This window comes from Stenella coeruleoalba (genome assembly GCF_951394435.1).
Source record: "Stenella coeruleoalba genome assembly, chromosome: 1".
Taxonomy (NCBI): domain Eukaryota; kingdom Metazoa; phylum Chordata; class Mammalia; order Artiodactyla; family Delphinidae; genus Stenella; species Stenella coeruleoalba.
Window position 1 is genome coordinate 84801855 of NC_137169.1, and position 24458 is coordinate 84826312.

Consider the following 24458-nt stretch of genomic DNA (forward strand, 5'->3'; position numbering starts at 1 on the left):
CTGTTTGCTAAAACTGTTCTCTCCATCTCTTATGCCCAACTCCTACCTCTCTTTCAAGTATCAGTTTAGAAGTCTCTTCTCAGAGAGGTCTTTCATAACCTTTCAACTAGATTGGATCCCTTCCTTTCTTAGTTCTCATCACTGCACATCAAACTTATAATTACTTGTTAAGTGTCTGTATTATCTGTTGGACTATAAGTTATATATGAGTGGGTATCATGTCTACTTTGTTCCCTGCTACATTTTTAGAACCTAGCACAGTGTATGGTGTATTACAGGTATTAGGGCTTTTTCAACCCATGTCACAACTTTCCCAGCATCTAGAGTGCTGTAGATCCTTCCGACCTTTCAACCATCCATGTACGTCTAAGTGTATTATAAAATGAGTTGATTCTAAACTTTGTAATTCAGTTGCTGTATTTTTATGCTTGTTAAAACAGTAGAGATCGTATAAAATTTATAGGTAAGGAATAAGAATTTGGGAAGGGAATCTCAAGCCTGCTTCTCCACTTCTATAGTGATTGTTGTTCAAATGAATGAGAGAATGACAAAATATTGCTTACGCCCTGGGAATTCATTTAGCAGGCATAGTGTACCTTTAGGTTTGGGGGAAGAGAATTATAGTATTCTTTAAAGTATGGTCCAGAGCCCATTCTTACCAGACTGTGGTCCAGATACATTCTTATCATATAGATTGCTTACACAGAATGGGACTCTTAGGCCATTCTGAACTAACAGTTCTAATCTTTGGGGTTGGGAGCCCACTACTCTGTTTTGTTTTGAATGCCCTGGGAATCACTGCCATGTAAAGGCAGCTTGAGTGACAGAGCCAACCAAACTTTCCATATATTAGTTATGATCTTTGGCAATTATTTTCATTTAATTGGAATTCCTTCCCCCTAGCATTTTGCTTTATAAGAAAAGAGCAACTCGGAAAAAAACATTAACAGTGGAGTTTTATTAGTGACGGTTGGAGGGGAAAAATGTAACTATCTCCTGAATTTGTCCTGAGGTTGGCTTTAAAAACCTCTTAAGTCAACAGAAAAGGTAATGTATATTGAGGGTTGACATTTAGGGTGGTAATCACAAGTCATTTTAACAATTATAATTGTCAAGTAAAAAGTAAATTGTTTTAAATGATCTTCACATTTATTAAAGAAAATGCCCTCTAATGCCTTTTTCAAAAATCTTGTTTATTGGCAAGCAGTGTATTGGGCAAAGATAATCACTTAACTGTGGCTTTCTATCTAGTTCAGTTTCTATATTTTCAAGAAATAGAAGTAATCTTTTTACCTTGACTTTTAAAAATTATTTGTTTTATATAACCCTGAAATTATAACACACATGGTAGATAGTAGCTGTTTTTGTTTTTGTTATTAGAGACAGCTTTTCAGGTGTGTTATCTGTCTCTATTGGGAATGTGTACAGTTGACACTGGACAGTGACACTGTGTCTTTTGGAAATCCTTTAATATGGTCACTCTGTTTTAATATGCAAGTGGATTGTTTCTCATTAATGATTCCTTCCAGGAGAGAGTGTATTTCATTAGTTTCATTGTTGGCTTTTCCTGTTTTTAATCCATATGCAGTGTTTTTTGTGTTGTTAACTATACATTCTGTATTTAACATCTTTACTGAGTTTATCATGTTTTTGCCATAAATCTTATACTTAGTATGAAAATACTTTTTCCTGATTGTTTTTGAGTACTACAAACCTTCCCTTTGCATAGACACATTTGAGAGGCCTTTCTGCAAATTAACTTGAGCTTTTACTGTCAGAAATCTTTGCCCTAGCAAGATCACTGCAATCCCGATTGCTGAACACAGACTGACTTGTGTGCTGCCATTATTTCCTGGAATTTTGCAAACACACGAGCTTGAAGTGAGCTTGCATATCTAGTTTACTCATTTGTAGTCATCTTCCCTCAGCCAGCTATTGAAAGTGCCTGGATTTCTATTCTTGTGTATCCTCAGCTCTTGTTCCTCTTGTATGTTGCTAACAGGTGATTTTAATTTACATATTGTTTCCTGATTTCTCTAGCTTTTGTATCTTAGGTATACTTGTGTATCTTCCATCTACATAAAGATACTATTTTTTAATTAAAGGAAGAATGTCAAAGGCTTCTAGAGGGCTTTCTAGCAGTTAGCATATTCATAGTAGATATTTGGCAGTCAACCTCATTGAAAGAACTCAGCCCCAAAGAAACTCTGCTTATTGTGAAGTTAGTGTTTTTGTGTCAGTAATTGCTTTTTGCATTAATTTAGATAATATGACCCAGAGCCAGGTCTTTTCTTACAAGATATCAGATTTTTTTGTATGATGTTATTGAAATAGTCACCTAAGAGTGAATTTTGCTACTCATCTTTTGACGTTCATATATTGGGGAGAGATATAGATTCTATTACTTGGCTCAACATTTCCCGTATAGGAATGAGTAAAAGAAGACGTATTTTCAATGCTTTGTCTTTACAGAAGAGTATTGAATTAATACTTATATTACTCTGGCTGAGAGAGTTGATACTTGGTTTTCATTCTCATATGATGATAGGTACATTGCCTAATTCAAATATAATTCAAATCCTGATGTGTATGTAGTCCCTTTAAGTGAGTTTTCATCAGTAATTATTGAAATTGGTGAACTTGGGTTGAATTGTGTTTTTAGGTTAGTTTTTAGCTTGGTAAATATATTCACATAAATCTTACCTTTTTTTGAATTTTATTTTATTTAGTTTTTTATACAGCAGGTTCTTATTATCTGTTTTATACATATTAGTGTATACATGTCAATCCCAATCTCCCAATTCATCCCACCACCACCACCACCCCCAACACTTTCCCTCTTGGATAAATCTTAATTTTGTATATTAAAGGAACGGGTTTTCTTTTTTTAGAGTGGGAATATTTTAATTATAAGCTTTATATACATAAGGAGCTATTATAGAGGTTTACTTTTTCCATAACAGGGCACTCTTGATTATATTTTAGTCTGTTTCAGTTACTTTCCTTCTTCAACAGTGTGACAATTAAAATAGTCATACTGAGGTAATACAAAAATTCTCTTTCAAACACCAAATGTGAAAAATATGTTGGTCTACTATTAATATAGTTCTGGTTTTACACACTTAATAGATCTTGGTCTGCATAGATATCAGGCTTGATCTATTTATGTATTGTTATCAGAAGAATTGTTTTCATTTTTGAGGTGAATTATAGAGCTAAACATGTTCTTCATTTCTGGACTGTTACTTTATATAGTAAATGTTTATTCTTCTAATGAAAAATTAACAGTGTGATCCCCTGTTCTCTAGTTCGTTCCAGGTTTCTATCCAGCTGGAGTAGCATTGGTGATTATATAGGAACAGAAAAAAACATAATAATCATAACAGCAGCACAGTCCTTTTATAATTCATATGTTTTACATATGTGTAAAATATATATATGTGCTTTTACATATGTGATCTTTTATCTAATCCTCATAATAACCCTGCAAGGAAACATGGCAGCCATTGTCATATCTGTTTTCCAGGTTCAGAAAGATTCTGAGATTCAGAAAGGTTAAATAACTTGTTCAAGATGACCTTTCAACTCTAGAGGTGTACTCCATCTATTCCAGAACTTTCCTGGGATGGCATTTAATTTGCTTATTCAGCAAGTTATTAAAAGTTATTCAAGTTGAACAACCTAGGTTAAGGAAGATAATATTGGGTTGGCCAAAATGTTTGTTGGGATTTTCCTTAAGATGTTATGGAAAACCCAAATGAACTTATTGGCCAACCCAAGAGTTTTTGCTCATTTCATGGTAGTTGCTATTATGCATCATAGTGATATTTAGTTGTCTTGAGGCACCTCATTTAATGTGGCATCAAACAGAAGTTACCTTATACCTATACCAATTTTTATAAGTGTTACCATACAGCAAAAGATATGTGTATAATAAAATTAACTTTAAAGTATTGTGCAGACTATTATGGTACTACTTTGGCAGCACTGACTATATTTGTGACCCTTGTTAATTTTTTTAAATTAAAATATTTGCAGATTTTTAAAATTAAAAGTATTAGCACATATGTTTAACTGGTTACATTTTAGATTTAGATAACACTTTTCTATTTAAAGAAGGTAGTATTTGTGGAAACCAGTATATATTGGTTGGAATAGTAAAGAACAGGGTATGGAATTTGATCCCTTTCCTGGTGACTTATGTGCAGTTTTTCATCGTTGAGTTTCATTGTCAAAGTCATACTTTTTCTAATTTTTATTTCTTAAGATTGCTGATATATTTTGTTCACTTTTACAGGCCCTAGATGGTCAGAATATTTATAATGCTTGCTGTACCCTAAGGATTGATTTTTCCAAACTTGTGAATTTGAATGTAAAATACAACAATGATAAAAGTAGGGATTATACTCGACCTGATCTTCCATCTGGGGATGGACAACCTGCATTGGACCCAGCTATTGCTGCAGCATTTGCCAAGGAGACATCTCTCTTAGGTATGATTTTTATTGTCTGTACCACTTTTCTCCCATTTTGCCAAATGGGAAAGTGCCTTAAACTCCAGTAAGTATAATGAATCTCCCATTTTCGAATTTAAGAAATTATGTTAGGTTTCTCCCCGCATCAGGTAAGAAAGCATATGTATGCTGTTGGAAGAAAACCCTAAGTTCATAAGTATAATGAAAATTATATGTTATATTCTTTTTCACCACTCTCATCTTCTCTCCCAGAATAGAAGAGGAAAAGCTCTAATGAAGAAATACTGTTGAGTTCTTAATAAAATATTTACACTTTAAATTGAAGTCATGCTGTCTAGGGCCCCTTGTGCATATTCTTTAGGGCCAATCTAATTGTTTCAATTTAGCACTGCACAGACAATGAAAAGTTAACAGATGCAGCATATAATGGGAGTAGGTGTATAGAATTTTTTCAAAGCATATTATATTCTCTCTTTTAAACAATTTTAACTAGAAAGAATTTTATATAAAATTTATTTTGGTATTTATCAGTATTTGCATTTTGTCTTAATCATTGTATTTCACCTCATTCTACAATGGATTTGACCCACCTAATCAAAAACAAAACAAAACAAAAATTTGCAACTAATAGTTGACAGAGTCAAGATGAAGAAAAAATAAAGGAAAATGTTATTTTGTAAGTAAAATAAGTGATTTATAATTTAAGATGAAATTTTACAGTTTTATTTGATGTATTCAGGAAATTCTTGGTTTCTGAAGTTTGTAAGATTATCATTAAATGAGTTGTTTCTGTACATATGGAACCCAAGATTGATGAGTCACAAACTAGTTCTTACAGTTTATGTTTATCAATTAAAAAAGAAAAAGCATTATAATGAAGTAATTTTTGGAAATAGATATTTACTTACTGTGAATATATAGCATGTGTTATCCATTTATAAATATGTAATATAAGTGATACATCTATGAACTGAGACACACTAATGCACAAGAGAAGCATTTGATATGTGAAATTAATTCTGGTAATTTTAGACAAAACTGACCCTTTATTCTAGTTGTCTAATACATATAGCACAAGTCATAGCAGTTTATCAGGACCATAATAGATTCTTTAGGTTGGTAACATTCTTTCTTGAGAGAATCTCTATCACTGTGTGGGGCTAATTTAAGGCTTTATTCCCTCATCTTGGCTTGTAAGTAGATAATATTGACTATGGTGTACCATTTTTTAAAGTCAAGAGTGAGACAGTAATGAGTGATACATGGCCTTTGCTTGTAATTGTTACTGTGAATTCTTAAATTTTTTTAACTGATAGAAATTATTTTATAGAAAAGACAAAAATCAGCATTTACTGAATAGTTTCTATGTCATAGGCATTCTGCAAGTCACTTAGCAGATACATTATTTAATCCTTAAAATAACTAAAGTAGAAGATGACAACAAGATTTTTTATAGTAGTTTCTAAGAAGTTTAAAATATTACATGCAACTCATTAAAGAAACAAGGGTAAAATACCAAGAAACTTCAGCTAGCGTCAAACATATGACCGTAGTAATCACTTTCTTGGACCCTAAGAGCTATGTGTGTTTGCTCATTTGGGTGTAGTTAGATGAGTTTGTATGTGTTTTTGATTCTGGGTGGAGTCATGGTTAGAGGGAATTCATCATCGTTTTCCTTGTAATCTCATGGCTTTGATGGAATTTTTTTAAAGTAATAATAAGTCTCATAAAAGATTATAAAGTTACACCATAACTAACTTCTGTCTTATTCAGTGCTTTTATCATTTTTCAAGTGTTCTACATTTTTGCATTAAAAGATTATGAGTAAAGTTGCTCAGTTCTTAGTAAATAAATTTGGTGTCTTCTTCCAGCTCTGTCTTGAATATTTTAATATAATATGCTGGCATACCTCGTTTCATTGTGCTTCACAGATACTGTTTTGTTTTTGTTTTTAAAAAACAAATTGAAGGTTTGTGGCAACCCTGCATTGTCAGATGATGGTTAGCATTTTTTAGCAATAAAGTATTTTGTAATTAAGGTATATACATTTTTTTTAGACATAATGATGTTTACACACTTAATAGACTACAGTATACTGTAAACATAGCTTTTGTATGCACAGGAAAACGATAAAATTTGTGTGACTCACTTTATTGCAATACTTGCTTTATTGTGGTGGTCTGGAACCAAAGCTGCAATATCTCCAAGGTATGTCTGTATTTTTGTTTCTGTGCTCTGCCTGATAAGAACAAGGAAAATATTTTGTGGTGAAACTATGTGAATTCACCTTCCTTTACTAAATGACTTCATCATTTACCTGTTTTAATGGTTTTACATCTTACAACTGGGTTTTTTTATTTTAAATGTCTGCAGATAGTTTTTGAAAATGGGTGAGTTATAAGTTTTAAAAATCAAATAATGGAATTTATAGTTTATGAGATAACTTATATTTTGATTTTTTTCTTATTTTCTATGTAAATACATATTTGTACAAAATTAAAATCACACTATTTTATTTGAATTATTCTACTGAGAATTTTTTTGAAAATTGATAATTATAATAGCTTCATAACATTCTAGTGGATATATAATACTTTTGGAAGTATGTTGGACATTTAGTCTACTTTCATACTTTTCATCAGTATAAATGGTGCTGTGACAAACACCTGTACATAACTTTTTTGTCTCTTATTTACTTAGACTAGATTCCTGGAACTAGAATCATTGGGTCAAAGAAAATGTTAAAGCCTTCTGAATCTTGTTGCAGATTTCTTTCTAGAATGGTGATATTTAAACTAACATGAATTGTATATGAGGCTGGCTATTGTACTTTTTCCTCTACCAGCTTATTATAATTGTTATTATTTTATGAACTAGTTTATAATTTTTCATTGCTTATTAGGTACTTACAAGTCTCTGAATTGGTTGTCTGGATTCTTTCTATTAGGATGTACAAAACATAAAATGTATATTAAGGATATTATGTTCATATTTGGTATGAACTAAGCATTCAACTTTATACTTACATTTTAGACTGGCTAGTTACGGAAAAATATTTTAAAATAATTCATCACAATCCAAACCTTTCCATTTACAGGACATTAAGGTAACTTTTTTTTACCCCCCACACCTTTGGTGGGTACCGTTATCTTTATGAGGAACCACTTACTGTTTTGCTTTTTAAAGTAGTCATCAAACACTCTTAATAGTGACATACACTGTTACGTTAGTGAGGTCATGCCTTCTGGAATGGTGACTAAATTTTTTTCTCTGTTTATTTACTTCTAGTGATATTTAGTAAGTCAGGTGACTTCAGAGTACAACAAACTAATATTGATAGGATCCATTTCCTGCTTGAGTCTTCCTCAAACAGTACTTGTGCAAAATGAAATAATTGCTCGGTATCCTTTTATTTCAAAGATTCTGTAAGAACACAGATACTAGGTGATAATTCTTTTCTGCTAAATATTTAGGGGGATTCACGTTACTTTGTATGATTTTTATATTATATCTAAGCACTTGACTAAATTTAATTAATTTGGAATCAGTATTATAAATTTTAATTGGTTCATTTTACACAGTAATTTTTTAAGACTAGCATTCTCGGCTTCATTTTTTTAGTGCTAGGGACCACAGTGTCTCCAAAAATGTAATTTATTCAAGAATGGAGACTGAGGGCTTTTTAATTAGTTAGAAATCTGACATTTAAATACATAATCACAAACTTGGCAGACTATTAGTTATTCACGTACTCTACATCAGAGAACAAGGTGATCAAAAATTCTTGAGATTATAAATTGAGATGTCATTATAATGATCATTTTATCATGTTTAAGAAGTGTAGTTAATTTATTAAGGGGTGGTCACTTTTAGAAAAACTGCTAGAAGTAATTAATTTTTCATGATCATGTTGTCTACATTTTTAAAATTAATGCAGATAATATGTACAAAGAATACTTACTTTAGAGCCTTCTGTGTATTTTGAGTTAATAAGTAGCAGCCGTTCTCATCATACGGTTTTAACAGAAAAGCAAAACAAACTTTGTATAGGATATCTTTTGAGGTGAAAATAGTTGATAATTGAGAACAGATGTAACAACCATTTATTCATAAGGGTAAATATGTAGTTCTTGTAGATCAGTTTTTCTCAAACTTTCCTGCACATCAGAATTACCAGGTCTTACCCTAGACTGAGAATCCCTAATGATTAGTGGGTTTCTAATTTTTTAAGATTCCAGGATTCCAAGATGTAGTGGGAGTTGAGAATTACTACTATAGAGGAAAGTTTGTAATTTTTTAGGTGCTTTATTTTAGTTTTTTAGCAAAATTATTAGTGTTCTCATAAAAACATACTTTATACCTATTGAGCCGGTATTCTAATACTTTTCTTTATTCAAGCCATGTAAATCTGTCTTGGTATCGGTACAATTCCAGTGTTTAGCTGTTAAATTGAATTTGGTTTTCTTTTCTATGTGTTTATGATGCATAAAATTAACAAGTAAACTTGTTTTTAAAATATTTTTTAAAACTTACTTTAAACTTAATATTTTAAAATTTATTTTTAAATGACTTCTGAAAGCTTTTGTTTTTGTTACTTTTGAATGAGTTATTTACATGGTGGTTTTTTTTTAAGTTTTTATTATCAAAGACTTCAGTTATCATATCCATTATCTCAATTCACTAGTTCCCACACTTGTTTTATCTGTTCATTTTTTCTGTTGTATTTTGAGGCAAATCCTTAACATCAAGTCATCTCAAACATAACCATAATTTCTCTAAAGTAATGACATTTTCTTACCAAGCATACCTGATCAAAATTGATTAAAACCTGATTATCATACCTATCAAAATTGATGATGATTTCTTAATGTTGCTGAATACCCAGTCAATCTTGCATTTCCCCAGTTGTCTCAAAAAATGTTTTTTAAGCATTGATTTGTTCAGAATAGGATCTTCTCAGGGGCCACACATGGCATTTGGTAGTTATGTCTCCTGAATGTCTATTACTCTGTTAAAGTCCTCTCCCTCTGCCCCAACCCTCAGTTCCATTGACTTATTGTGGAAACCTAGTTATATTCTTTAAGAAAATGCCACAATCTGGATTGGTCTGGCTATTTATTTCCTTATAGTGTCATCTTTTTTTTTTTTTAAGATCACGTGTTCTTGTGTATTCATATTTATTTATTCATTTTTAAAAAATATTTATTTGGCTGTGTCGAGTATTAGTTGCGGCCTGCGGGCTCTAAGTTCCCTGACCAGGGATCAAACCCAGGCCCCCTGCATTGAGAGCACAGAGTCTTAACCACTTTCTGTCTTTAAAATGTCTCTTTTAAAGAGGAAGTTGCAAGAGCTGGGATAGAATTGTTCATTTTAAAATTTGGATAACATTTTTACTTGTGAATCATGAATTAACTTGAAGCAATAAGCTTTAAAGAATTTATTTAACTCCAAGTACATTTTATATAATATTTGAATTAATATGTTTTAAATCTGAAAATTTTTTTGTCTTCTCAGCAAAGGAAATAGTTGGTGGTAATTGTATACTTCATACTTTGGAGGTATAATGGGCCATAAACATTAGGAGAAATACATTATTACATCAGTTCATATTTACTTATTTACCCGCCTTCTCAAATGGAATAAGCTTATAACTGTAGGACTAAAATGTTATTCATAGGCTGCTTTTTAACTATCCAGGGTACACATTTTCATTCAGAGTTCTTAATGGTTGATTTTATAGTCCTAAACTGATCTGTTATGGTCATCCATTCTATTGTTCTCAGCTATAGCTTTAAGAAATTTCTTTTATTAATCCTACGTTTATCTCCTCCTTTTCCATGATACCCTGTCACACATTTGAAAACCTTATATTTATCCTGGTGTTCATATTTTTAAAGCTAAACAGCTAAACAACAGAAATTGATTCAGTGGTAATCAACTTCAGCCTTTGGATGTAGAAGACAGATTTAAATTAAATCATACTGTAGATTTAATCTTGAAAAATTTTTAAGAGTTGACAGTTATGTATGTGGTATGGCTAAGACAAAGTAAAGCCTTCTAAAGTATATTACTGCTACCTCTGCAATTAGTAGAAGAAACACTATGCATTTGTGACCATAGTATAAAATGTGCCTCTATCTGAAGGAGGTAAAAGTTATGCAGGAAGTTTTCAGTCTCTAAAGATGGAAAGCAGTAGATACATACAGGAAATTTTAGTGTTTTTTTTTTTTTTTTTCTGAGTTCCTCCTAACTTCATATTTCTCTTCCTTTGAATTTCTATATTTTTTTCTTTTTCCTGTTGATTTTAATTTAAAAATGGTATTCTGTCTCTGAATCTACCTCTCCTTTTTGCCCCACTTTCTGAATTTTTCTTACCCGCCTTAATTGCTGTGAGCTTTTCACATTCCTAGAAGGATTCTACCTCACCTCAGTGGCATCCTGCTTTATTCATTAATTGCATTTTTCAGCAGTCATTTTAGCACTGTGCTGGGTACTGTAGGGGCTCAGAAAAATTACAAGGTTTCTGTGCTTGTAATCTTGTTTATACTCTGGTGGAGGCAGCATACGCCTGAATATCTCTAATGTGAGGCAAACTGAAATATATAATAGAGTTTAATGTAATATTAGAGCATAATGAAGTGAGTAATTTATCATCCAAAGGAGAAAGTGGAAGGGCTTTATGGGCCAAAGGCATTTGATTTGGATAAGAATAAAGGATTTAAAAAACACAGCATGAGAAATGTGATGAAGAATATATCATGCATGTTTAGGAAGTGACAAGTATTCAGTTGTGAATGAGGCATAGGGTAATTGGGAAAACATGAAAGGCAGTGATGTCAGAAAGAACTAGTTTGAGAGAAGATCTTAGAACTGATGCTATCCCAAGGAGTATACTGGAGACTGTTAGTCTAAGTAAGGTAAAATTGTGAATCTAAACTAGGGACAGAAATGAGAATGGAAAGAAAGAAACATGGGAAAAATTAAATGTAAAAGTAATAGGACTTGGCACCTTACAATATGATGACTCATGAAGAATTAAACTTGTGGAGGAGTCCACCTAGACAGTAGGAAATTCAGCCTAGGACTTAGGCAAGAGTTCTGTGGGGTTGAGAATTTGAAAGGCCAGAGGAATGTTGTTTTGGTTTAGAGAGATCAGATTTGTAGTTGCCAGACACAGGGCTTGAGGGTGGGGAGAAATTGGATAAAGGTGGTCAACAGGTACAAACTTCCAGTTATAAGATAAATAAGTACTAGGGATGTAATGTAACATGGTACATATAACGAACACTGCTCTATGTTATATAAGAAGGTTGTTAGGAGAGTAAATCCTAAGAGTTCTCATCACAAGGAGAAAAAATTTTTTTCCTATTTCTTTAATGTTGTATCTGTATGAGATGATGGATGTTCACTAAACTTATTGTGATAATCATCTCATGGTGTATGTAAGTCAAATCATTATGCTGTACACCTTAAATTTATAAGGTGTATGTCCATTATATCTCAGTAAAACTGAAAGAAAAAAAAAACTTTGGTTTAAGATTCTCAGGTATAAGAGAGCAAGAGGGCTAAAGACTTGAAATTGAAACTTTAAGCACTACACATTTATGTTGTGGGAAAGTAAAGAAGTAAGGGATTGAGGGATGAAATAAATAGGGTTAAATTAGAAGTGCCTATTCAGTTTAGTAGTTACCATAAAGTTTATTCTTATTCGTAAGAATGGGTATAAATCAAATTATAATGGATTAGGAATGTAAATTTGATAAAGTACTTACTATTCTTTGAATAAGTGCTGTAGGAAGGAAGGAGAAATGGGATGGTAGTTGAGGAGCAAATCAGGGCCCAAGAGGAAATGTTTACAGTAAAGGAGTATGCATAATCATTAAGAGTATGTGGTCCAAATCCAGACATCCTCAGTTCAAAAGCTGGCTAAAAGCTGGCTCAACTTCACTGTCTCAGCTTTCACATTTGTCATGGATATAATGATAGTAATCCCCATGTTTTAAGGCTAGTGTGAGGATTAAATGTTTTAATACATACAGAGAACTTTTCACAGTGTCTGGCATAGAATGAATGCTAATTTCATATTAGCTAGTATTTGTTTTGAAGGCTAGCTTAAGTCCTAGAATTGATTGTAGTAGATTGGATCAAGAATATAGTGGAAATGTTGGGGCCTACGAAATATAGAGATACTTTTCAGGACCATTGTGAGAACTGGAAGGAATTTTTGTCAAGCTCACAGAGAGATTTAGGGGTAGAGCTGGAGCCGGAACTGAAGTCATCAGCTTTTGATAGTCCATATTCTTTCTTCTCACCATTTGTATCTTTATGAAGAAAGGGGAACAGATAGAGAGAGAGGACTTTTGAAGTTGATTGAAAATTTTGGGGGAATTCTGATCTCAGTCTTACAAGATACTTGCTGAACATAACAAGGACTTAAGTCTAGTGGATTTTTAGGGAATTCTTGAAAATAGAATAGGAAATGCGGCTAACATCAAATAACAAAATGTTCGTGGAATCAGTTTGGGGTTGTAGGGTGTGTGTGTGTGTGTGTGTTTTCACTCTAATATTTTACAAACCTAGATGAAAGCATATCCAAAATGGATATGATTTATCCAAGTCAAAGGATTTGATTTATCCAAGTCTGGCATTGTAGAGCATTAATGGATTAGGAACAAGCAAGCCAAAATGCTCTAGACATAGTATAGTCTAGCCAAGGGAGAACAGAAAGGGAAGTGGTTGTCATATAGGCTAAAAATGGGTTGGTTCAGTGGCTGGTATGGGAGTAGGAGGATCTATAAGATGGAAGAACGAAGTCAGGAAAGGGGATGTAATGTTAGAAATGAATGGCAAAAAAAGAAAAAAATCAAAGATGTAGCAAAAGAAGTTGGTAAAACAGACTGATACAGTAAAAATCATCAAAGTAGAAGTTTTTAAGAAATCGTGAGACCAGTGTGTCAGATCACAGGATGAGGACAAGAGCTGAGATAGAAGGAAGAAATAAAGCCAGGTGCCAAAGTCTTAATGTAATGAGAGAAAATGTCCCAGTGACCTAATGGCTGTTTTGATGAGAAATGATTGCATGGTACGACCTCAAAGACATTCTAATTGGTGACGGCAGAACAGCAGTCTGAAAGTAACATTGGGTGGTGAGATAGTGGGATGAATAATGCACCCTTTATTTACTTTCCTTTGGGGAAGGGTTTAGGGAGGTAAAAATGACTTTTTGAGAGGGTTATAAGATAAGTTTCATTAGGACCAAGCAAGCTTTTAATTAAAAATTTTCTCTAAGGAACACATTGAATAAAATGCAATTGTTAATGATAGAAAAGAAAAATGGGTTCTAGAGGGTAAAATAAAAATTGAAGGGAAGCTTGGTGGAAGAGGAAGAATGGATTGTTTGAGGAAAAAATAGCAGCTGTCATTCTTGTCAAAGGTAAAATTTTTATTTTCAAGTCAGGAAATAAAATATTGTAAAAACTGCCCCCCTCACCCAGGACCCTATACTACATGAATTATAACAGGCCTCAAAGTCCCACCACCAATCCTCTGTTCAGTCGTGTGTGAGAATAACAACCACCAGATGTCTTGAACAGGGAAAAGAAGTGTAAGACCAAAAACAGGGGAAAGAACTTTAAGACCAAAAGATATGATGTAATTGACTTTGGATAGATGTTTCAGAATAGGAAATGAAAGGATAGAACAAATTCTGCATCTCTAAAAAGCATGGATAAAACTGTCGTAGTCAAGAGGAGCCTAAGGAGGTATGACTAAATCTAATAACGGCATCCTGAAACAAAAAAAGGACATTAGATGCAAATTAAGGAAATCTGAATACTTTATGGACCTTAATTAATAATAACATTAATACTGGCTGATTAGTTGGAACATATATCATACTATTGTATGATAGTACAATATATCTATTTATAATATATATGATATATAACTATATCATGCTATAGTAAGATATTAATAATGGGGGAAAAGGGGTGCCCAAGGTTATAAGAACTGTGGAGAATTTTTAATTTTTCTGTAAATCTAAAACTGTTCTAAAGTAAAAGTTCATTAAAAATTATAGATAAAATTTGCAAATGATTTAAGATGTTATCAAGAACAGTTTAATTCTTCAGTTGTAATGGACAAGGTTAGGGATGTCTGTGTACCTCAGCAAAATATGACCTGAGGGATAGAGGGATAGACAGATGCATAATTTGTAATCACTTCATCCCTGTGCACTTTGAATCTCTATCAGATAGGTACATGGCAGTGTGGCCATCAGTCTCAGGGAGAAGGGGGCTAGTAATGTGTCAGAACTAATATAAGAAATTTATAAAATTGCTGAATCACTCAAAATTCTGGGTGGCCCAGCCAATGAAGATCATTTCACATAGAAGGGGGATCCCTGTGACACCTTCCTTTTCATGTGGCAGTTTATGAAGCTCTTTGACATTATTTGATTCTTACAACAATACTGAAAGTAAAACACATTTTTATCCCCCATCTCAATATGCATAAATAGTGTTTTTTATAGCATACCTGCTGCCTTGAAGACGTAAATCATTAAAATTAAAATAATTTCTACAGCTAAAAGTAATCCATTAGAGCCAGTGTGCATAACGTGTTTTATATGTTTTTTTACAAAGGGAAGATAGTAAATGTATTTTCTCTCACAGCTAGGAGTTAACATTAATATGAAAAGTACAGTGCACAATTCCTTTTCAGAATTCATTATAATAGTACATCAGGAAATACTTCGTAGGTTTTTATATTTTTGTGTAGCAGACAACACTGAGATTAAACCTAAAAAAAAAATTACCTTACTGACAAAATAATTTTTTAGAGAAGAGTATACTGAAGGAAATGGTGGAAACTATCCTTAGAGGCTTTAAAAGTCCAATAAAAACGTCAAGACTATTTTAGTGATTTGGAACTGTGAAAGGTGACTGAAATAGTTTTTCTAAGTTACCAGACTAGGAGAAGAAATAGTGGAAGAGAAATACATGCTAGTGGTGCTAAGGACAGTGACTGCCCTCATCTCTTGAAGTACTTTTGCATCATGCTCTGGGCTGCCTAAAATGAAGAAAGAACATTTGGCAAGAGGATAAATCATCTGACTTTAGTAGCAAGTGACCCAGAATGGTGAGAATAAATGGAGAAGTAGGGAGATTATGAAGTAGCATTTGGATAGTAGCAAGAACAGTGGGGACCTCATAGCTTACATTCCACATTTTGCTGAGCTTTCCATTATCTCCTTACTAGAAGGAGATAAATTGTATCTACTTGGAGCCACAAAATTTCACGAATATTTTCACAAGAAAATTAAGTCTTATTTTTACTAAAGTGTAATGTTGTTTATTAAAACGTGGCATTCTTTTTTTTAAGTCTCTCACACTTCAAAAAGGGCTTTAGCCTAGTCTCTTAATTCTTAATTACCATTTTTTAATTAATGTTAATTATTTTAATTCTCAGTGATTATTTTTCCATGATGTCTTGATGTTTTAAATAATATTGTGCTACCACGGTATCTCCATTACAAATCCCAGACTTAAAGTTTCTTTGAATAAATTTTTCATCATTGAATATTTTGGTGAAGTATTATGATGTTTAATTGTATATTGGCATGGTAGAGATGTATTTTAGAAGAAACCATTTTCTGCAAAAATGAAGTGTTTAGACTGTTGTGTTTAGACTGATATATCAAATGTATTGATGTTTTATATGTGTTTCATGAATTAGTAATTTTTCTTGAAATATCAACAGAGACAAATGATAAGTAACTTAGAACTATAAGTTTTGGAATCTAACTACATGTCTAATAAGAGTATGCAAGATCAAAATGACTGTGAGTACATACCTAGGAATTAGGAATGTATCTTACAGTGGCAGCATTTTAAGATATCCATTGAATGTTAAATGGAAACAGCCTATCAAATGTAATGAGAGCTATTATATTTAACATTGAGAAGTTAGTAATACCATAGAATAGTTAAAGTGGTGGATCCTAAAAGGCACTAAAGTCTATTATGCATGAGTAATTATTAGACGTGAGAAGTTTCTATTTTAAAATTAGATCCTTATTTCTGGATTTACTTTAAAAATGAAATTTGCGAGTAGATACAACACGATTGGCCATGAGTTAATAATTGGTAAACAGTTGTGGATACATGGGGCTCATTATTCTAGTCTCTCTACTTTTGTATATGTTGGAAAATTTCCAAAACAAAAAGTAAAATCTAAAAAATAAAAGAGGAGAAATAAGAAAAAAAGATGGGGGGGAGGGAATCTGCAAAAATGGTATGTGGAGTGGTGGTGTGGGGGACTGTAAAATAAACTCATACAGAGCAAGAATGTAAGTGAGAAACACCATTCTACTGATGGGGGAGGTACTCAGAAAAGATAAAAGGAGATTGGGAGGGAAAAATTTTGTAAGTCAAAAACTAAAGAAGTTAAGAATTGTCAGTCTTCAAGAGCTGTTCACCCTGCCAATGAAAGGTCATAGTTTCTGTAAAGTAAAAAGATAAACAAACTTGGCTAAAAGAGTAACGTCTGAAACCAGAGGTAACAGCACATCCTTATGACATGTACAAGAAAGCTGGAAAGAGAAAAGAAGAAATAAAACATGAACTTATGGGACAACAGTACTAAGGGCCAGTTCTACCCAGGTACGTCATGAATTAACTTCATGTAGGTTGAATGTTTGTCGCCTTTATCATGAGAAGGAAAAAAAAAGAACATATAACTCATTTCTTTAGTGAACTAATATTTATTGAGAAATAAGCTGGTATGTAAGAATTTAAGGGATGAAAGGAATCCAAGTTTATTGATAATTGAAATACGGATAAAGATGCTGAGACAAAGGGAATTCCATGGAATAAATGAAGAATCCTGAAGATGACAGAACAACAGTAAGACTGGAAAGTAGAACAGTAGAAATAAGAAGGAAATGTTAAAACTGGTAGGTAAAGGATAGGAAAATATTGAAAGAGAAAGCTTGTGTGATAATAGAGACTTTTTCTCATTCTTTCTACGGGGGAAGTGTTGTAATTGAGAAACTTGTGTTATACCTATTTGAGTGTGGAATTAAGGAAAACAGATTATGGTAAGATTTTCTTTAGGTCACTTGAATTAATTAAATAATGATGTTCAGGGTGATTTTGTCTCTAAAAGTGAAGGACTTACTATATATGTTTTGTAAGCTGTAATTATTTGTCTAATTTCAAGCACGTTTATAAAGAAGGTAGCACTTGTATAAAAAAGTGAGTTACTGTTATGTTGAAGATGATTTTTTTTTAGATTTGGCTCCTCACTATGAACCATGGAAGTGAATTTTTCAAGTCTCTGACTTGGAGGTATATTCTTTATGCTGTGTTTGCTTTTCCATAGGAAATGGAATGTTGTATATTTAATTTTTTTTAACATAATACAGGTATGTACCTTAGTTCTAATATTTAATGATTTCATTGAAACCAATTAATTTTATCTACTACTTATCAGCAACTAATTTTTCTAAATGTTATAAAAATTAACTTTCAGGAACCATTTGGAACGGTCAGCCCTAAGCCGTGCAGCCATCGTGCTTAAATTGGTTTTTGTAAACGACTTGTGTGTGTTTCGTAAAATATGCTTTATTTTAAAATTAGGGCTTCCTGTTGCAGCTGTTCCAGGAGCTCTGAGTCCTTTGGCTATTCCAAATGCTGCTGCAGCAGCTGCTGCAGCTGCTGCTGGCCGAGTGGGTATGCCTGGAGTCTCAGCTGGTGGCAATACAGTCCTGTTGGTTAGCAATTTAAATGAAGAGGTTAGTAAAATAATTTTCTAGTGTTTATTTTTTACCTCCATTTCATTTGTGAAAGTTTTTCATGTTTATTTCATTTTGCACTTGCCTTTCTTTTTATGTACATTCATTAGTCAAAGTATTTTCTGTGTGTTTCTACTTCCGAATAAAATCTATGTACTTGTTTAGGTAATACTTTATTTCTGTAGACAGTCATATCTCTTTTTATATATATATATATATATATTTTAACCTAACTACCTATTTTTCCTAAGAAAAATATGGTGAAGTACTGTAGTTTGGCTTTTTATCTTTTTGTTGTTCTCAAAAGGCAAATGTGATCTAATTTGCAGATGTAACTGTAAAACAATTTTGCTCTTTGCCTTTTCTAATTATTTGCTTGTTCATTTCATGCTTATGTGTCATTGCATTTTTTTAAATCTTATTTTATGTGAACTACTCTAATACATTTTTCTTTGAAGGTTCTTCCAAAGATCTTGACGAGGCACTCTTCCAGTCTTTCTTAGTAATTTTTTCTTTGCAGTTATTAGTCATTGTCTTCTAAAAATATTTTTCAACTTTACCCCTCCCTGAACCCCTCCCACCCCCTTAAATAAAGTTTATTGCTGAGTTATTTTCTTTAGTTGTACATTTTATGTCTGGTATATTTTATTTTGATTGCTATGGAAGCTGGTATGAAATGTGGGAAGCTCAATGTATCAGTTTATGATGTCTAATTTGAATATTTCATTTTTAATTGGCCTCTGTTAATATGAACATTAAGCTATTTTATCATTTAGTACTATTGTCATCCATAGTTCTGCATGCTAAAATGTTTGAATCAGAGTGCCTTTGTTTTTCTCTTAAGAATTTTGCCTGCATTTCATAACCAGCCATGCTTATGCAGTTAAAGTTCAAAGTTTAAAATTCCTGTGCATGCTTTCCTTCCCTATGTTGAGATGAAATGCTGTAATTTACTCTTTGATATAGATGTACTTTACCCATATTTGTCTTGGATGACTACATTTTACTCAGTTTTTCTTGTACAGTACATAAACCAACCATTTTCTGACCAAATCCTGCATTTCCTATGTACTGACCTATATTTTATTTTTTTTTTGTTCCCCAATTCCTTATTTTTTTCTTCTGCATTGCTGTTTCCCTTCCCCATTTCATCCTTTTCCCTGTGTGTTCACCTTCCCTTTCCTTGTCTTTTCCCAAATGCCCATTCCCTTCCCTGTCTTATCCTTTATTTTCCTTGTCCTTGTCTTCATCCCCTGTCTCCATTCCCTGTGTTCATGCTTCTGTGCTTGAACAAATGTTCCTCGGACCAACTTGCCCCAATTAACCGCCTTGAACCATGATCCATGACCACCTCACCATTCTGCGGGAACCACCCTTCGTTATGGATGATCTGTTCATCTCCGCTCTTCCTCGACTCTTCTCTCTTCTTGTCTTACGCTGCTTGCTCTTCTCTCCTTCTAAAGATGGTTACGCCCCAAAGTCTGTTTACCCTCTTCGGTATGTTATTGTTAGCACTATACTTTTATTATTGATTTGATTTTTGTTTCACCTTAATTCTTATTTGTAGCTAGCACTTTGGCTTAAAGTTGAATAGTAAATCTTTTGCTATTTTTCTTTGCTATTTAAAACTCTCCATAGACACAAAATTTGTTTTAATGCATGCTGATTTATTTTGCATGATCTTTAATTTAATATCATTCACATAGCTTTGAGGGTTTATCAGAGATTATTCTTTTCAAAATTCACTGTTCAAAATCTTGATCTTCTTTATTCATTTGTGAGAATGATGAGTTTGAATGAGTGATCATGTTGATGTCTGAATGTTTCATTAATATGTCAGAAAGATAATATTTAGCTGACTTGCACGTAAAATTAATTCCATTTTTGGATTACCTCTCTGTGGCTCTAAAATAAGGTGTTTATGGAGATGTGCAGCGTGTGAAGATTTTGTACAACAAGAAAGACAGTGCTCTAATACAGATGGCTGATGGAAACCAATCACAACTGGGTAAGATTAAATTATACGTTATCTATACATCTTCAAATCTGATTTCAAATATATAATCTAAACCTGTGAATATAAACAAACTCTTTATGTTAGTAAGAAGCCATTTATTAATAGCCAGGGTTCAAAATGTCATGTTAATTTTCATATTTTAACATGAATAGTTGTACATGATGAACATATTTGTATTTTTCTGCTGTCCTCTTAACCATTTCTTGTGTGGAGTCTAAGGAAGAAATGTTTTGGCTTCAAAATTACAATAACAATTTCACATAAGAATTACGACATACATATTAAAGATCCTTAGTGTTTTTCATTCCTTGATACTCCTTGTAATCAAAGTTAACAGTTCATATAGTCCACGGAATCCTGATTAACGCTGTGTTATTTTAATTCTTCTAAAGTCATTTGCAAGTATTTAACTAAACTTAGTAAAGAGTCACATGGGAAATGTATTTTAGAGATACCAGGTTCTTACAAAATGAAAAATTTACACCAAATATCCCACTGTTAATCCTTTTTGAAATCTTAAAATGTACTTCAGACAAGTTACACTTATACTATTAGATAAATAATTGATGACTTAATTAACATCTCGTTTGAATTCATGCACAAAGCCAAATCACATAAATCTAGAATGTAGCTGCATATTCATGGTGTGATTGACTGTAAAGTCAATATGTTCTTAGCTTATAATTCTGTTAGTTGAGATTTGGCGATGATGGTACTTTAGATTGGGTGTACTCATGTTATTAATTTTGAAATTTGCCATTTTTGGGGTAAAAACTAGTGTATTTTTGCTATTATATCCAGTGAGACTCACAAACTAAGAACATGATGAACTAGACCTTTTAGCCTTTGGAGTCAGAAGTAAGTTTGAAATTCTGTGTTTCTTACCAGCTATTATCCATCTTTAGTGGAAGTTATATAAAAGTGCTGATGATGTCATAGATGCTAATTAAATCTTTTCTTCTTCCTCTGCTTGTGTACACTTCTGTACTCTGGTGGGTGTAGTCATTGCCATTGTTTTTATAAACTTTGCAAGTAGCATTTTACAGTTTTTGTTTCATAGTTGACAAAGCATTCTTAAATGTTTGATTTTCTTCCTCATTGTGTGAGCTGTGGGTGGCATTACCCTCATGTAAATAAAGGATACGCAATCATTACGGTTGAGAAGTACCTGAGGTAGAATTTAACCAAATGTTTCACAATATTTTTAGTTTTGTTTTATGTAAGGACTAGATAACTGATAATTTAATTTTTGCTATACTTGTATTAGTCTGTTTGGGCTGCCATAACAATACCACAGACTGAGTGGCTAAAACAACAGAAATTTATTTTCTTATAGTTCTGGAGGCCAGTAGTTAGGTGCCAATAGATTTGGTTTCTGGTGAGGACTTTCTTCCTGGCTTTCAGACAGCTCCATTCTCCATATGTCCTCACATGGCCTTTCCTCTGAGCCTTTTCTCAGCCTCTGAGGCTCTGATTTCTCTTCCTGTACTTATAAGGACACCAGTCTTATTGGATTAGGGCCTCACCCATGTGACCTCATTTAACCTAAATTACCTCCTTAAAGGCCCTGCCTCCAGGTAGTCACATTGAGGGATTAAAGCTTCCATATATCACTTTTGGGAGAATACAGTTCAGTGCCTAACAATACTTAACATTGATAAATCTTTTACCCCTAATTTTTATAAAATTTTTTTACTAAAGCTTTGACTTACTAATAGCATGACTTATAGGTTTCAAACTATATGTAGTGGCAAATAATTTATTATTTCTCATTGCTGCCAGGTTAGATTTTGCTTTCTTGAAGTATATGTCCATAAAAATATGTACTTGCACCTTTAATGCCTTTATAGCACACACACAAACACACAAATCCTATACAAAACTAGGGTGCGCTATTGAAAACAATAAGTGAAATTTTTTTAAATGTAGTATGCTTTTTTTATGGGCTCTGTTCTCATTCTTTTTGGTTTTCATGGGACTCTGTTTGGAAATACTCATTGTTTTATAATATAGGCAGATGTTTTTATGCTCAGGAAGTAGTATGGGAGAAATAAACGGCAAGGTATAGTCAGTAGTATACAAGTGTGAATGGGATTGTTGCAAATCTTAGAGGCCATGTTAAATCATTTTAGACTAGAGTTTTAAAATTTGCAAACATTAAGATGTTTCAATTTCTACCATAACCTATTTAATTGATACTGGAATTTTCTTAAATTGGATATTTTAGGAATAATATAATTTGTAAATTATGTTTTGAAGTAGTGTACTGATCTTCAGCGATTAAAGTAAATGAGTTCTAAGGAAATGTCAAAGAGTAGTTCCTTGTTAAAATAATTATCTTGTTTCTCCAATTCATATTTTCAAGAACTACTTATAAGAAAGCCTCAACTGTTCTTATTTAATATGTAGCTGCCATCTCAAAAGTAAACTTACTTCTTCTTTAACTACTGAATTATATCTAGCGAAGTGTGCTGTAAAGGGAGTAGGAATCATGTAACTCTGGTGTTGTGATATTTGAGCAGTTTTTAAGTATGTGTATATATTGGCTTTCACTTCTTCATTACTGTGAGTAATGGAGAACTCTAAGTCGCACTTTGAGGTATTCCTGGTCTCATAGAAGGGAGCTCTCAATAGACCTTCCCCCAAAAAACAGTCAAAAGAAAGGAGGGAAAAATAGCAAATGATATGGAGAAAATGGGGGAAAATAGAAATTTGAAAGTAATGATAGAATCAAGTCCAGATGTATCAACAGTAACAACAGATGTAAAGGAGTAAATTCATCAATTAAAAGACAGATTTGATTTTTTAAAAGCCACCTATTTACAAGAGATGTGAGGTGCAAAGATGTAGAAAGATTGAAAGTAAAGGGATATAAAAAGGATAATTGACAGGTAATAAGCAAAAGAAAACTTATGTACCTATATTCATTTAAGATAAAGATTATTGATAAAAGATTTATTAGTTCACCAAGAAGATGACAAGTTTTATGTGTATGTGTGCCTAATGAAATAGCTTCAAAATGTGTAAATTATAAATGGATAGAACTGCAGGGAGAATTGAGCAAATTCACCACGATAATGGAGGTTTTTATACACCTTGCTGAATTATGTCAGGCAGAAACCCCCCCAAAAAAATCAGCAAGACGCAAATGATACAGCACAATTAGATTAACAGAATCACACATATATAGAATTAGGCATCTAATAGTTATACATCCAACACATTCTTTTTAAGTACACAAGGAATGCTTACAGAAAGTGATCACAAACTAAACTATAAAGCAAGCTTCAGTAAATTTCAGAGAGTATCATACAGACCAAATTCTCTGACTACTGCGCAGTTAAGTTAAAGAGTTAATAACAGAAAGATACATTTAAAATCTCCAGGTATCTGGAAATTGAAAAATAATTCCAATATCTCATGTCTCAAAGAAGTTATTTTAATGGGAATTTTAAAATATGTAAAATTAAATGGTAATAAAAGTACTGTACATATTAGTATGTGTGGTACAGTGAAAGTGATGTTTTACAGAATGTTTTAACTGTTAAGAATAATGGTATAGGGACTTCCCTGCTGGCACAGTGGTTAAGAATCCACCTTCCTGGGCTTTCCTCGTGGCACAGTGGTTAAAAATCTGCCTGCCAATTCAGGAGACACAGGTTCAAGCCCTGGTCCAGGAAGATCCCACGTGCTGAGGAGCAACTAAGCCCGTTCGCCCTAGAGCCCGTGCTCTGCAACAAGAGAAGCCACCGCAATGAGAAGCCCGTGCACTGCAGCGAAGATACTGCCCCCACTCGCTCCAACTAGAGAAAGCCCGCATGCAGCAACAAAGACCCAATGCAGCCAAAAATAAATAAATAAATTTATAAGAAAAAAGAACCCGCCTGCCAATGCAGGGGACACGGGTTTGAGCCCTGGTCTGGGAAGATCCCACATGCTGGGGAACAACTGAGCCCATGCGCCACAACTATTGAGCCTGTGCTCTAGAGCCTGTGAGCCACAACTACTGAGCCCACATACCACAACTACTGAAGCGTGCATGCCTAGAGTCCATGCTCTGCAACAAGACACTGCAATGAGAAGCCTGCGCACCGCAACAAAGAGTAGCGCCCTGCTCGCCGCAACTTGAGAAAGCTCGCACACGGCAACGAAGACCCAACACAGCCAATAA

The 24458-nt window shown here is 33.1% G+C and overlaps 1 protein-coding gene across 4 annotated transcripts in view; it reads left to right on the forward strand.

Annotated features, from left to right (window-relative positions):
* The window catches only part of PTBP2 (polypyrimidine tract binding protein 2), a 79330-nt gene that overhangs the window by 46586 nt on the left and 8286 nt on the right, over nucleotides 1-24458 (forward strand). For 2 of the 4 annotated variants that reach the window (XM_079944110.1, XM_079944111.1), the window contains exons 8-11: nucleotides 4298-4493; nucleotides 18116-18270; nucleotides 19734-19767; nucleotides 20186-20278. In XM_079944110.1, the coding sequence (XP_079800236.1) occupies nucleotides 4298-4493; nucleotides 18116-18270; nucleotides 19734-19767; nucleotides 20186-20278 (478 nt within the window). The remainder of the gene's footprint in view (nucleotides 1-4297; nucleotides 4494-18115; nucleotides 18271-19733; nucleotides 19768-20185; nucleotides 20279-24458) is intronic. The other 2 variants (XM_079944113.1, XM_079944112.1) reach the window with 1 other exon arrangement.